The sequence below is a fragment of the Nerophis lumbriciformis genome, linkage group LG07 (assembly GCF_033978685.3).
Source record: "Nerophis lumbriciformis linkage group LG07, RoL_Nlum_v2.1, whole genome shotgun sequence".
In the NCBI taxonomy this organism is placed as follows: Eukaryota; Metazoa; Chordata; class Actinopteri; order Syngnathiformes; family Syngnathidae; genus Nerophis; species Nerophis lumbriciformis.
Window position 1 is genome coordinate 5790001 of NC_084554.2, and position 15281 is coordinate 5805281.

Here is a 15281-nt window from a genome sequence, read left to right on the forward strand (position 1 = left end):
CCTTCTCTCTATCTTAACCTCCGTTGTCATCTTCTCTCCATCTTTACCTCCTTTCACACCTTCTCTCCATCTTTACCTCCTTTCACACCTTCTCTCCATCTTTACCTCCATCCACACCTTCTCTCCATCTTTACCTCCATCCACACCTTATTTCTATCATAACCTCCGTTCTCATCTTCTCTCCATCTTTACTTCCATCTACACCTTCTCTCCATCTTTACCTCCATCCACACTTTCTCTCCATCTTTACTTCCATCCACACCTTCTCTCCATCTTTACCTCCATCCACACCTTCTCTCATCTTTACCTCCATCCACACCTTCTCTCCATCTTAACCTCCGTTCTCATCTTCTCTCCATCTTTACCTCCATCCACACCTTCTCTCTATCTTTACCTCCATCCACACTTTCTCTCCATCTTTACCTCCATTCACACCTTCCCTCTATCTTTACCTCCATCCACACCTTCTCTCCATCTTTACCTCCATCCACACCTTCTCTCCTTCTTTACCTCCATCCACCCCTCCTTTCCATCTTTACCTCCATCCACACCTTCTCTCCATCTTTACCTCCATTCACACCTTCTCTCCATCTTTACCTCCATCCACACCTTCTCTCTATCTTTACCTCCATCCACACTTTCTCTCCATCTTTACCTCCATTCACACCTTCCCTCTATCTTTACCTCCATCCACAACTTCTTTCCATCTTTACCTCCATCCACACCTTCTCTCCATCTTTACTTCCATCCACACTTTCTCTCCATCTTTACTTCCATCCACACTTTCTCTCTGTCTTAACCTCTGTTCTCATCTTCTCTCCATCTTTACCTCCATCCACACCTTCTCTCCATCTTTACCTCCATCCACACCTTCTCTTCATCTTTACCTCCATCCACACCTTCTTTCTATCTTAACCTCCGTTCTCATCTTCTCTCCATCTTTACCTCCATCTACACCTTCTCTCCATCTTTACCTCCATCCACACCGTCTTTCCATCTTTACCTCCATCCACACCTTCTCTCCATCTTTACCTCCATCCACACCTTCTCTCCATCTTTACCTCCATTCACACCTTCTCTCCATCTTTACCTCCATCCACACCTTCTCTCTATCTTTACCTCCATCCACACCTTCTCTCCATCTTTACCTCCATCCACACCTTCCCTCCATCTTTACCTCCATTCACACCTTCTCTCCATCTTTACCTCCATCCACACCATCTCTCTATCTTTACCTCCATCCACACTTTCTCTCCGTCTTTCCCTCCATTCACACCTTCTCTCCATCTTTACCTCCATCCACACCTTCTCTCTATCTTTACCTCCATCCACACCTTCTCTCCATCTTTACCTCCATCCACACCTTCTCTCCATCTTTACCTCCATTCACACCTTCTCTCCATCTTTACCTCCATCCACACCTTCTCTCTATCTTTACCTCCATCCACACCTTCTCTCCATCTTTATCTCCATCCACACCTTCTCTCCATCTTTAATTCCATCCACACATTCTCTCCATCTTTATCTCCATCCACATCTTCTCTCCATCTTTACTTCCATCAACACCTTCTCTCCCTTTTTACCTCCATCCACATCGTCTCTCCATCTTTACCTCCGTCCACACCTTTTCTCCATCTTTACTTCCATCCACCCCTCTTCTCCATCTTTACCTCCATCCACACCTTCTCTCATCTTTACCTCCATCCACACCTTCTCTCTATCTTTACCTCCATCCACTCCTTCTCTCCATCTTTACCTCCATCCACAACTTCTCTCCATCTTTACCTCCATCCACACCTTCTCTCCATCTTTACCTCCATCCACACCTTCTCTCCATCTTTACCTCCATCCACACCTTCTCTCCATCTTTACCTCCATCCACCCCTTCTCTCCATCTTTACCTCCATCCACACCTTCTCTCCATCTTTACCTCCATCCACACCTTCTCTCCATCTTTACTTCCATCCACACCTTCTCTCCATCTTTACCTCCATCCACACCTTCTCTCCATCTTTACCTCCATCCACACCTTCTCTCCATCTTTACTTCCATCCACACCTTCTCTCCATCTTTACCTCCATCCACACCTTCTCTCCATCTTTACCTCCATCCACACCTTCTCTCCATCTTTACCTCCATCCACATCGTCTCTCTATCTTTACCTCCATCCACACCTTCTCTCCATTTTACCTCCATCCACACCGTCTCTCCATCTTTACCTCCATCCTCACCGTCTCTCCATCTTTACCTCCATCCACACCGTCTCTCCATCTTTACCTCCATCCACACCTTCTCTCCATCTTTACTTCCATCCACACCTTCTCTCCATCTTTACTTCCATCCACACCTTCTCTCCATCTTTACCTCCATCCACACCTTCTCTTCATCTTTACCTCCATCCACACCTTCTTTCTATCTTAACCTCCGTTCTCATCTTCTCTCCATCTTTACCTCCATCTACACCTTCTCTCCATCTTTACCTCCATCCACACCTTCTCTTCATCTTTACCTCCATCCACACCTTCTTTCTATCTTAACCTCCGTTCTCATCTTCTCTCCATCTTTACCTCCATCTACACCTTCTCTCCATCTTTACCTCCATCCACACCGTCTTTCCATTTTTACCTCCATCCACACCTTCTCTCCATCTTTACCTCCATCCACACCTTCTCTCCATCTTTACCTCCATTCACACCTTCTCTCCATCTTTACCTCCATCCACACCTTCTCTCTATCTTTACCTCCATCCACACCTTCTCTCCATCTTTACCTCCATCCACACCTTCTCTCCATCTTTACCTCCATCCACACCTTCCCTCCATCTTTACCTCCATTCACACCTTCTCTCCATCTTTACCTCCATCCACACCTTCTCTCTATCTTTACCTCCATCCACACTTTCTGTCCATCTTTACCTCCATCCACACCTTCTCTCCGTCTTTACCTCCATTCACACCTTCTCTCCATCTTTACCTCCATCCACACCTTCTCTCTATCTTTACCTCCATCCACACCTTCTCTCCATCTTTACCTCCATCCACACCTTCTCTCCATCTTTACCTCCATCCACACCTTCTCTCTATCTTTACCTCCATCCACACCTTCTCTCCATCTTTATCTCCATCCACACTTTCTCTTCATCTTTACCTCCATCCACCCCTCTTCTCAATCTTTACCTCCATCCAAACCTTCTCTCCATCTTTACCTCCAGAAGCTGAAAGAAGGAGGGATATGCTGTGTGAAATAAATTGAAAAGTTAGCGCCCTCGAGACATCTGTATAAATGTTGCAAACAGCCCCTTTAAGGCCTTTGGAAAGGTTCCAGTCTGAAGTGAGACGTTAACTAGATGAAGGAATTGTGGTGACAAACTGCTCAGCACAGACTTTAGAAATCTAGTGGGTAACTCATCAAGGTGTGTGTATGTTACATATGGTGCCGTCTACAAGCAGAAGAAAACCTTTGACCTTGGCTCTTGGCACAGTTGTTCTGTCCATCTGACACTTTGTGCTGACTCCACCCATTTTATAGTTTTATTTCTGTTTGTGATAGTCAGTCATATCTGGCAGTTCTGCCTTGCATGGGTTAGAGTCCAAGCCAGGGTTGAATTCCAAGCCAGGGTTGGATCAGGAAGTAAAAACCAAAGCTGAAACAATTCATGTGATTGACTCGCTGCGGCCAAAGTACTAAAAGTGGGAGGAGGGGAAAAATCATGAGGCTGAATCTTCTGGTGGCAAAGCATCCAAGAAAAGGAAAGTGACATGTGAAATTAGACACGGAAAAGCCAAACATTGACTGGACGCTTGATCCAAGCCGCTTAACCGCAGTGACCATCATGAAAGATAAAGATGGTACATTTCAGCATGATAGGATCTACCGCTATGAATATTACTGAGTTACCTGTTACATCTCAGGGCAACAGGTGTGTACTTGTGGTTAGGGACTATGTCAACCTTTTCTAGCGTGCCATTACAGTAGCAAAATGTATGTTTGAGGACAATATCAGACAACATGGGTTGCCAGAGTGTAGTCACACAAACCAGGAAGGCAATTTGAGTCAGACCTTGTAAAACCTTGCTGGAATAGTTACCTCTACTGCCCTCCAGTGGCCGTTGGAAAGGATGCATACATTTTGTGTTGAAGTCCTTAAAGCTGTCTATCAATTTTTGTCTTGTCCTTTGTGTCCCAGATGAAGTGATTAGTGGCTCGGGGGAGGATAGGCGGGGCATTAACTCAGCAACATTCTTCTTTTCTTTTCTTTTTTTTCTTTACAAGAACTTTTCTGACAAAGTGCAAGTGTTTGTGGGCGTTACTGTACATGTTGGTATTGATCACACCACCCAGGAAATACAGGGGAAGTTTTCAAGATCATTCAATGATTTTAACTTTCATTTTGTGAACAATATAAACATACATGAACACAACAATGTAAGACATAGTAACAATGTTGTGTATTTACTGGCGTCACTGATGTGTGCTCCTTTCCAGAGTCGTGTAGAGAGAGAGTTTGGCCAACCAGGGTTCGGAGTCGGTAGGGATGATGTTTGATAAGAAATTATCCAGTTCGAGCCCATTATCGAATTCTCTTATCGAACCGATTCCTTATCGATTCTCTTATCGAATCCAGATAGGTTGTTGTATGTGGAAAAAAACACACAATATTTGGTTTAACAAAAGCTCACTTTTATTTTATAATAAAAAAATAAATACATAAATAAATATTGACTGTTGTTACCCAAAGTATATTAAGTGGGATTTTTCAGAAAAACTAATATATACAGTAACACAAAAGCAACCAGTCTCTGTGATCACTATAGGTGTATAAATAATAATATAGTGTTAAATAAAATCAGTGCCTTGGGCAAAAAACTGAAAATAATACAGCTCTCCAAAAAGTGCACTTCTGCTGCTATTGGAACATACTAGCAGAGGTGGGTAGAGTAGCCAGAAATTGTACTCAAGTAAGAGTACTGTTACTTTAGAGATTTATTACTCAAGTAAAAGTAATGAGTAGTCACCCAAATATTTACTTGAGTAAAAGTAAAAAGTATGTTGTGAAAAAACTACTCAAGTACTGAGTAACTGATGAGTAACATACACACACATATCATATATATATATATATATATATATATATATATATATATATATATATATATATATATATATATATATATATATATATATATATACATATATACACATACATTGATATATACAGTATATCATTTATATTTATTTATTTTGCCGTTTTTGTTTACATGTTAAAGGTGTTTTAATGAATATACATGCATGTTTAACACATATAGATTCCTTTCTTTCATGTTGACAAGAATATAAGTTGGTGTATTACCTGATTCTGATGACTTGCATTGATTGTAATCAGACAGCAGTGCTTAACGTCCACGTTTTCAAATGCAGGAGAAAAAAAGTTCCTCCTTTCTGTCTAATACCACATGAAAGTGGTTGGTTTTTGGCATCTTATCTGTCCAGCTTCCATATTCGTTTTTATACACTTTACAAGAAATACATTGGCGGCAAACTCCGTAGCTTGCTAGCTTGTTTGCGCTGGCTTTCGGAGACTCTTGTTTTGAAAGCGCAGGCGCGATGGAGTGGCACTTTTATTGTGAAGACAGGAACTGTGCAGTCAGTCTTTAGGCTTGTGACGGGATGTACGTTTGAAATAAAAAAGGGTCTTTTTTCCTTCACACTTTTGATTGATTGATTGAAACTTTTATTAGTAGATTGCACAGTACAGTACATATTCCGTACAATTGACCACTAAATGGTAACACCCCAATAAGTTTTTCAACTTGTTTAAGTCAGGTCATGTGACCGCCTGGCTCTGTTTGATTGGTCCAACGTCACCAGTGACTGCATCTGATTGGTGGAACGGAGTCAAACGTCACTAGTGACTGCATTTTATTGGTGGAACGGAGTGAAACGTCACCAGTAACGCAGGCACTTTGAAGGTCTGTCTGACAGACCAAAACAAACAAAGCGTGCATTAACAGATCGATAAAAATTAGTAGCGAGTAGCGAGCTGAATGTAGATAAAAGTAGCGGAGTAAAAGTAGCGTTTCTTCTCTATAAATATACTCAAGTAAAAGTAAAAGTAAGTTGCATTAAAACTACTCTTAGAAGTACAATTTATCCCAAAGGTTACTCAAGTAGATGTAACGGAGTAAATGTAGCGCGTTACTACCCACCTCTGCATACTAGCTACACACACTATGACACTAAGAACGCCACAGTCATCAATCAACAATTCTGCAGTCCTGGTTGACATAAGAGGTAACCTTATTTTAGCCTAAAGGCTACAAGTGAGCAGATATGGAAATTAAAGGCCAACTGAAACCCACTACTACCGACCACGCAGTCTGATAGTTTATATATCAATGATGAAATCTTAACATTGCAACACATGCCAATACGGCCGGGTTAGCTTACTAAAAGTGCAATTTAAAATTTCGCGTGAAATATCCTGCTGAAAACGTCTCAGTATGATGACGCCTGCGCGTGTCGTCACGGATTGTGGAAACATTTTGGGACAGCATGGTGGCCAGCTATTAAGTCGTCTGTTTTCATCGCAAAATTCCACAGTATTCTGGACATCTGTGTTGGTGAATCTTTTGCAATTTGTTCAATGAACAATGGAGACAGCAAAGAAGAAAGCTGTAGGTGGGAAGCGGTGTATTGCGGCAGGTGTTGTGCCGGATAACGCACCCCCGCCGTAGAATGCACCCCTTGACTGTTGTGCCGGATAACACAGCCGGTGTTTCATTGTTTACATTCCCGGAAGATGACAGTCAAGCTTTACCATTGGCCTGTGGAGAACTGGGACAACAGAGACTCTTACCAGGAGGACTTTGAGTTGGATTGGCAGACGCGGTACCGTGAGTACGCATGCAGCTGCGGCTTCCAAACATTTGATCACTTGCCTCGTACGTGCGTGCCGCTATGTGCATGTCACGTACGTAACTTTGGGGACTTTGGGGAAATATATGTGCTGTATGAACTTTGGGGAGGTGAACGGTACTTTGGGCTGTGTGATTGAGTGTGTTGTGCAGATGTTTGAGTTGTATTGGCGGGTTATATGGACGGGAGGGGGGAGGTGTTTGTTATGCGGGATTAATTTGTGGCATATTAAAATATAAGCCTGGTTGTGTTGTGGCTAATAGAGTATATATATGTCTTGTGTTTATTTACTGTTTTAGTCATTCCCAGCTGAATATCAGGTCCCACCCGCCTCTCACAGCATCTTCCCCATCTGAATCGCTCTCACTGCCCTCTAGTCCTTCACTCTCACTTTCCTCATCCACGAATCTTTCGACCTCGCTCAAATTAATGGGGAAATCGTCGCTTTCTCGGTCCAAATCGCTCTCGCTGCTGGTGGCCATGATTGTAAACAATGTGCGGATGTGAGGAGCTCCACAACCTGTGACGTCACGCTACTCGTCTGCTACTTCCGGTACAGGCAAGGCTTTTTTATCAGCGACCAAAAGTTGCAAACTTTATCGTCGATGTTCTCTACTAAATCCTTTCAGCAAAAATATGGCAATATCGCAAAATGATCAAGTATGACACATAGAATGGACCTGCATGCTATCCCCGTTTAAATAAGAAAATCGCATTTCAGTAGGCCTTTAATCTCCAATGTGACTGATGGCCACACGCAGTGTGCCTCTTGTACACTAGGGGGCGATTGTGGTCATTTCTGCTTGTTTCGCTACGTTAGAATGGCGTAGAAGGAGAGAATGCTACATGCTAATGCTCCGGATCCAACAGAAAGAGGACATGGAAAAGAGGACGAATAAATACATAAGTACAACTTTCCACTGCTTTTTGATGTTGTTGGTAATGTCTTAATATGTTTAAATGTCACCTGTGGTTATTAATATCGCCAGAGACATACCAAAAGATCGCTTTTTTTACTCAATTGTTTTAGGTGTTTTGCTGATTATTAGTCTCAAAACAGCCGGGATGTGGTGACGTCATGTCACGTGATTAAAGTGTCTTCTTTTAAGAACATTATGACACTCATTAAACAAGAAGGTGTTTATTTTACCATAAACTTTAAACATACTGACCTGTTTTAGCTGTACTTTGTACATTTTTATGGTTAAAAAAGGCAGCTCAGTTGCCAGAATTTTACTGTAAAATGTACATTTGTTTTTTTACTGTAAATAATAAAACAACAATTTTACAGTACATTTTTTATGGTTAAAAAGGCAGCTCAGTTGCCAGAATTTTACTGTAAAATGTATATTTGTTTTTTACTGTAAATAATACAACAGCAATTTTACAGTACATTTTTTATGGTTAAACAGGCAGCTCAGTTGCCAGAATTTTACTGTAAAATGTATAGTTGTTTTTTGCTGAAGATAAAAAAAACAGCAATTTTACAGTACATTTTTTGTGGTTAAAAAAGGCAGCTCAGTTGTCAGCATTTTACTGTAAAATTTACATTAGTTTTTTTTACTGTAAATTAAAAACAGCAATTTTATAGTACATTTTTTATGGTTAACAAAGGCAGCACAGTTGCCAGAATTTTACTATAAAATGTAAAGGGACAAGCGGTAGAAATGGATGGATGGATGTACATTTGTTTTTTTTACTGTAAATAAAAAAACATCAATTTTACAGTAAAAAAAATGTATGGTTAAAAAGGCAGCTCAGTTGCCAGAATTTTACTGTAAAATTCACATTAGTTTTTTTTTACGTTAAATACAAAAACAGCAATTTTACAGTACATTTTTTATGGTTAAAAAGTCAGCTCAGTTGCCAGAATTTTACTGTAAAATGTAAAAAAAAAAATATTTTTATTGTAAATAAAAAACCCAGCAATTTTACAAACATTTTTTTATGGTTAAAAAGGCAGCTCAGTTGCCAGAATTTTACTGTAAAATTTGCTTCTTCTTTTTTTTACTGTAAATAAAATAACTGAAATTTTACAGTAAATTGTGGCACCTGAGCTTCCAGTTTTGTTTTGTTTTTGTTGGGGTTTTTTTTTTTACTGCAAATCAACAACTGTAGATTTTTGGGTGTATTACTGTAAATGCCAAAACGGCACCACATTTTATTACAGTAAAACAAGTACTGTTTTTTTTTTTCATTTAGAGAAAAATGCTGTAAAAACCACAGTAATTGAACAATTTTACCATTGAATCTATTGCTACTTTTACATTGCACAATTTGATGGATAACTTGCTTTGAAATAATTATTATTAGTATTTATTTCTATTTAAAACATGATTTGAATGTCTGATAATATATTATTGCATAATTAGACAATATTTAAGTTAACATAATTTGCGATTACATGGAGTACATCTATTTTTTTTCTGCCAAAATTAATTTAATGAACCTCTGTTGCCTCTTTAGCACCTCCCTGTGGCCAGCAGTAATACAGCAGTCCTTGCTATGTTTGTTAAACCTTTGCAACAATAATACAGTTGAACAAAATAATTGTATGACGTGTGTATATTCAAACACGTCTGTTAATACATTAATACTGACACACTATTAATATTATACTAGTATAAATATCACAACTACTTCATACTGACCTCAAAGAAGGAGGTCCGCCTCATAGTAATGCTTTATTATTCTTGTGCAGGGGGAAAAAATGATAACACACAAAGAGCTTCTTTCCTTCCTTCCTTCTCTCTCACACTCCTCTTTACTCTCTGTCATTGTGGAGAAATAAAAGAGCCAAATACAAAACTATAAATAATGATTTTTTAATGTTGGATGAGGCTGCCCTCTGCTGTATTAAGGTGGTCCTATAAGACGCTGTATATTTGCTTGTACTTTAATCCAATATGGAGCCTATGTAATAAATATTAAAATGATGAATTATGTGTCCCAATGACAAGTGAAATAATGTATAAACTGTCCATGCATTAAATAATTCCAATTATAAAAGTATGCATTTTAACAAATATAGTGGTTGTGATGTAAATTAAACTATATGGTAAAAAATAAACTACGTTTAATTATTGATTAATAGATTATGGAGGTTACCCTCTAGTGGGTTCTTCAGATCACCACACACTTGCACGAGAGCCCGGTATTCAGGGTTCAACAATGTCTTTTATTGTGAACGCACACACGACAGCCTCTGCTCCGTGACTTTTCAGTCTTTTGGGCGTGTCGTCTTTCTGGCCTTCTCTCTCTCGCAATGTCCAGCGTCTGTGTCCGCTCACCAGCACCAACTCCAAAAACGCGTCTCGGTGCGGCTGCTGCTAATAAGGGCGACAGGTGATTAGATAACCAGCCCCAGCTGGGCAATCCACTCACCTGCCGCTGGCTTCGAGGCCGGTCCTTACACACCCCGCTCTGCGGCAGGCCCGCAAACCACGCCCCCCTCCACATGGATCATTTGATGAAGGTTAAGGTCAAAGTAATTATTAATTATTTATATAGCACAATTTAAAAAAAACAACTACTGCACCATAGTAGTAGTGCAAATACAAATAAAAAAAGGTTAAAAAATAGCAAATAATAGAAATGAAGTACAACCAAGCTGGCACAAGATATTGAAACAACGTTGAGAACTTGTTGAATTAGGTCCTGACGTTGAGCAACTCCAACATAGCGTTGAAACAACATGCTTTCTGATGACGTTTAAGCAATGTTGGGTTCTGACGTTGATTTGAGCATTTAATTTTGGTCAATTTCCCAACCATTATTCTACAACACAAACACAACGTTGAAACAACATTCTTTTTGACAACGTTTATTCAATGTCAGGTTGTTCTAATGATATGACCATTGGAATTTAGTCATTTCCCAACCAACAACGTTGGACATCAACATCAACATTGTCTCAATTTACAAGTACAACTATTTTGCAACGTTGTTTCAAAGTCAGATTTAAAAGACATGTACGTATAACCAACGTTGTATCAATGTCTTGCGCCTGCTGGGAAATAAACAATAACATGGTTATAGAAATGAAATAGGGACTATCCATCAAATAATAAAAAGGCATAAATAAAAACATAAAAGTGTTAAGCACCAGCAAAAAAAAAAAAAAGTCATGATTTAAAAAGTCTTGATAATTAATAACGTAATTTTACAGTTTAATCAATCTGTTCTTCTATCTTATGAAAAAACCTTTACAATTCAGCGAGATCATTTACTGTTGGTCTACATCAGTGATCCTCAACAGGCGGACCGCGGTCCATGTCCGGACCCAGCGACGTGTCCGTCCGGACCCAGCACGAATTATAGTGTAAAAAAAATAAAATAAAAAATAAAATTATTATTATAATTATAATTATTATAAAAAAATATAATAATTGTATTTATCTTTGAGTTATCGCTAGCGCAAGTCAACGTTCTTTGTTGTTTTTAGTCAAATGTCTCCACGTTTTGTTTACACTTCTCCGTGTCTCACTCACTCCGTCTCTCTCCCTCTCTCTCCCTCTCTCTCTCTCTCTCAGAGAGAGCGAGAGAACGCCACTCTGATTGGCTGATTCCGGGGTATGGGTTGTCCTCTCTATCACAACGACGCGCTGATAGGCGGTTACCACCTGGGTCATACACATGTGCACAGTGCAGACCAATGTGTCTAATATGCAACAGTACTGTTGCTCTGGTGAAAAGTGAAAATCTGAAACGTCACTATCTGAAAGAGCACCGCGAATTTGAAGCGACATTTCCTCATGATTCAGAGCTAAGAAAAAAAGAAATCACGAGGCTGAAAAAGTCATATGAAACATCAAGCAAGATTTTTGTTAAATCTATGACACAACAACAAATAGCAACAGAGTGCTCACTCAGAGTGGCATGGCTTTTGGGTAAACACAAGAAGCCATTCTCTGATGCAGAAATAATTAAAGAATGCTTGACTGAAGTGATGGGTGCCATGTTTGAAGGCAAAGAAAAGGAGGAAATGACAGCTAAAATAAATCAAATCCCACTCTCTGATGCCACAGCTACCAGACGTACTGAAATTCTGGCTGGTGATTTGTCCAAGCTGCTTTGTGATGGAATAAAAAATGCAGAGTGCATATCCCTAGCAGTGGATGAGTCCACTGACACCACTGACAATGCTCAGTTGTTGGTGTTTGTGAGGTATTATGATGAGGAAAAGGGGGAGTTTATTGAAGATGTTTTGAGCCTGGCAAACCTCAGTGGACAAACAAGGGGATAAGACATCTATAAAGCAATATCAGAAATGCTGAATGAAAAAGGGATAGATCTGAAGAAAGTTGTGTCCATTGCTACTGATGGAGCTCCAGCCATGTTGGGGAGAGAGAAGGGACTGGTTCCGCGTCTGAGAGAACACCACCCTGGCCTGATATCTTATCACTGCATAATCCACCTGTCTGTCCTTTGTGCAAGTCTTGGAGAAGTGTACTCTGAAATCATGACAACAATGATGAAACTCATAAACTTCTTGGGAGCATCATCTGCACTGCAGCACCGCTTGCTGCGCACATTCCTAACAGAGGTAGATGCTGCTTTTGATGATTTGCTCGTGCACAACAACGTCAGATGGCTGAGCAAAGGCAGGGTCCTGGAGCGTTTTTGGGCCATTAGAGAAGAGCTGCAAGTGTTTCTGTCCCAGCAAAATAGCGCAAAAGCAAAACAGTTCCTGGAATTTCTGCAAAATGCTGGGAAACTGGAAGCTGGGGCATGTTTGGCTGATATAACCTCCCATCTCAATGACCTAAATCTCAAGCTACAGGGGAAGAAGAACACAGTGTGTGAGCTGATGTCAGAAGTCCCTGCCTTCCAGAGGAAGCTGGAGCTTTTCAAAAGTGACATACAGGTAACTATTTTGTTATTATTATTTTCTACCACACACTATTTTCTTCCACTTGATAATTCATACCTATTTTCAAGCATTGTTCCTAATATATATTTAAACTGTGTATCTACAGGAGGAACTGCTCCACTTCCCCAAACTTCTGGAACTGACCAAAGGAGAGGGAGATCATCAGTGCCATTTGGAATTCTTGGAAAAAAATCATTCCAAATTTCAAGACTCGCTTTGATGGCTTCATTTTGGGAAAACAAGTCCTGCTGTTCATTGAAAACCCATTCCTGATCAGAAATGTGAGTGTGTTCTCTGCAGAAGCAAAACAAGTCTTCCCATGGGCCAGAGCTGCTTCACTGCAGACTGAGCTCATTGACCCCCAAGAAAGTGTCGCACTGAAAGAGGCTCAGTGTGACGCCATCACCTTCTGGTCAAAGCTGGTCATTCCTTCCAAGTTCCCTCTGCTGCATAAGATGGCCTGTCACATCCTCACAATGTTTGGCTCAACATACAGCTGTGAGTCTGCCTTCTCTACAATGAACATTGTGAAGAACAAGTACAGCAGCAGACTGACCAATGAACACCTGGATCAGTGTCTCCGCCTGGCCATCACACCTTTTGTGCCAAAGTTCAAAGTCTTGGCTTCAACCCCAAGAGCCCAATTCTCCCATTGAGCAGTTGTCTTTTACACAATGGGGATGTACTGTACCATAGTTATATTTGCACATGAATGAGATCTGTTGAGGTCATTTGTTTACCAGGGATAGGAGGGTTGTGTTTAAAAGTATTTATTTTTTGTTAAAACTGAAAGTTTTATTTAAGTTCTTATTTATTTTGTTTCAAAGAAAATATTTCATGTATTTTATTGGATATTTATTTTATTTTTGTTAATTTGAAGAAAATGTTAAACTACTACCTACCCCCTGCTACTATATAAGCTTGACGGATAATAAACGGACCCAGCCTGTTTCAAAAAAACATTTGTGGACCTTCAAGATTTGTACTTGAGGACCCCTGGTCTACATGGATGGCCAAGTCAAAAAGTTATTCTATGGTTGTTGTCACACTTTGCCTCTCAGCCATCACTGGTACTCTTCATTGGTGAGTTGCAAACGGCATATGTTGACCACATACAAACAAATCGGGGCATCTATAGGGTTGAGCGATCAACATCTAAATGCAAACAATTATACCAAAGACTACAAAAAATGGGAGCCATTACCTCCCTGCTTGGCACTCAGCATCAAGGGTTGGAATTGGGGGTTAAATCACCAAAAAATGATTCCCAGGCGTGGCCACAGCTGCTGCCCACTGCTCCTCTCCTAATTCCACGACTGTATATATCGGTATCGGTTGATATCGGAATCGGTAATTAAGAGTTGAACAATATCGGATATCGGCAAAAAAGCCATTATCGGACATCTCTAATAATATATAAATAATAAATGTCAGTGTTTATCTGTAAATAACAATATATAAATAATACATGTCAGTGTTTATGTGTAAATAACATATATAAATAATACATGTCAGTGTTTATCTGTAAATAACAATATATAAATACCGTATTTTTCGGAGTATAAGTTGCACCGGAGTATAAGTCGCACCTGATGAAAATGCATAATAAAAAAGGAAAAAAAACATATATAAGTCGCACTGGAGCCCGGCCAAACTATGAAAAAAACTGCGACTTATAGTCCGAAAAATACGGTAATAAATATCAGTGTTATCTGCCAACCTGGAGGAGATGTTCGCCAAATGAAAATCTCTCCCTGTCTGCCAGTCCAAATATCTTTAAATACTTTTCACATGGAGACACTTGCACTTTGGTGTTCTTGCCTTGGGGCGGACAGTTTGTACGAATGCAGACAACATATTTCCTTAGTGGAATAGTCACCTAACAGATTCTGTGACCAAGCACAATCGTGTAAGAAAAATGTACACACTCCACTATAAAGATATATGCTTGTGTTGTTTAACGGCATCATAAATTACAAACCCCGTTTCCATATGAGTTGGGAAATTGTGTTAGATGTAAATATAAACGGAATACAATGATTTGCAAATCATTTTCAACCCATATTCAGTTGAATATGCTACAAAGACAACATATTTGATGTTCAAACTGATAAACATTTTTTGTGTGCAAATAATCATTAACTTTAGAATTTGATGCCAGCAACACGTGACAAAGAAGTTGGGAAAGGTGGCAATAAATACTGATAAAGTTGAGGAATGCTCATCAAACACTTATTTGGAACGTCCCACAGGTGTGCAGGCTAATTGGGAACAGGTGGGTGCCATGATTGGGTATAAAAACAGCTTCCCAAAAAATGCTCAGTCTTTCACAAGAAAGGATGGGGCGAGGTACACCCCTTTGTCCACAACTGCGTGAGCAAATAGTTTAAGAACAACGTTTCTCAAAGTGCAATTGCAAGAAATTTAGGGATTTCAACATCTACGGTCCATAATATCATCAAAAGGTTCAGAGAATCTGGAGAAATCACTCCAC

General features: G+C 39.9%; 2 protein-coding genes across 2 annotated transcripts in view; both read left to right on the forward strand.

Annotated features, from left to right (window-relative positions):
- The window catches only part of LOC133609869 (retinal-specific phospholipid-transporting ATPase ABCA4-like), a 600088-nt gene that overhangs the window by 233664 nt on the left and 351143 nt on the right, over positions 1-15281 (forward strand). The gene's annotated exons all lie outside the window — the stretch shown is intronic.
- LOC133609301 (general transcription factor II-I repeat domain-containing protein 2A-like) lies at positions 11482-13843 on the forward strand. Its single transcript, XM_061964806.2, has 2 exons — positions 11482-12781; positions 12894-13843. The coding sequence occupies exons 1-2, from the start codon at positions 12185-12187 to the stop codon at positions 13005-13007; spliced, it is 711 nt and encodes a 236-aa protein (XP_061820790.1). The 5' UTR covers positions 11482-12184; the 3' UTR covers positions 13008-13843.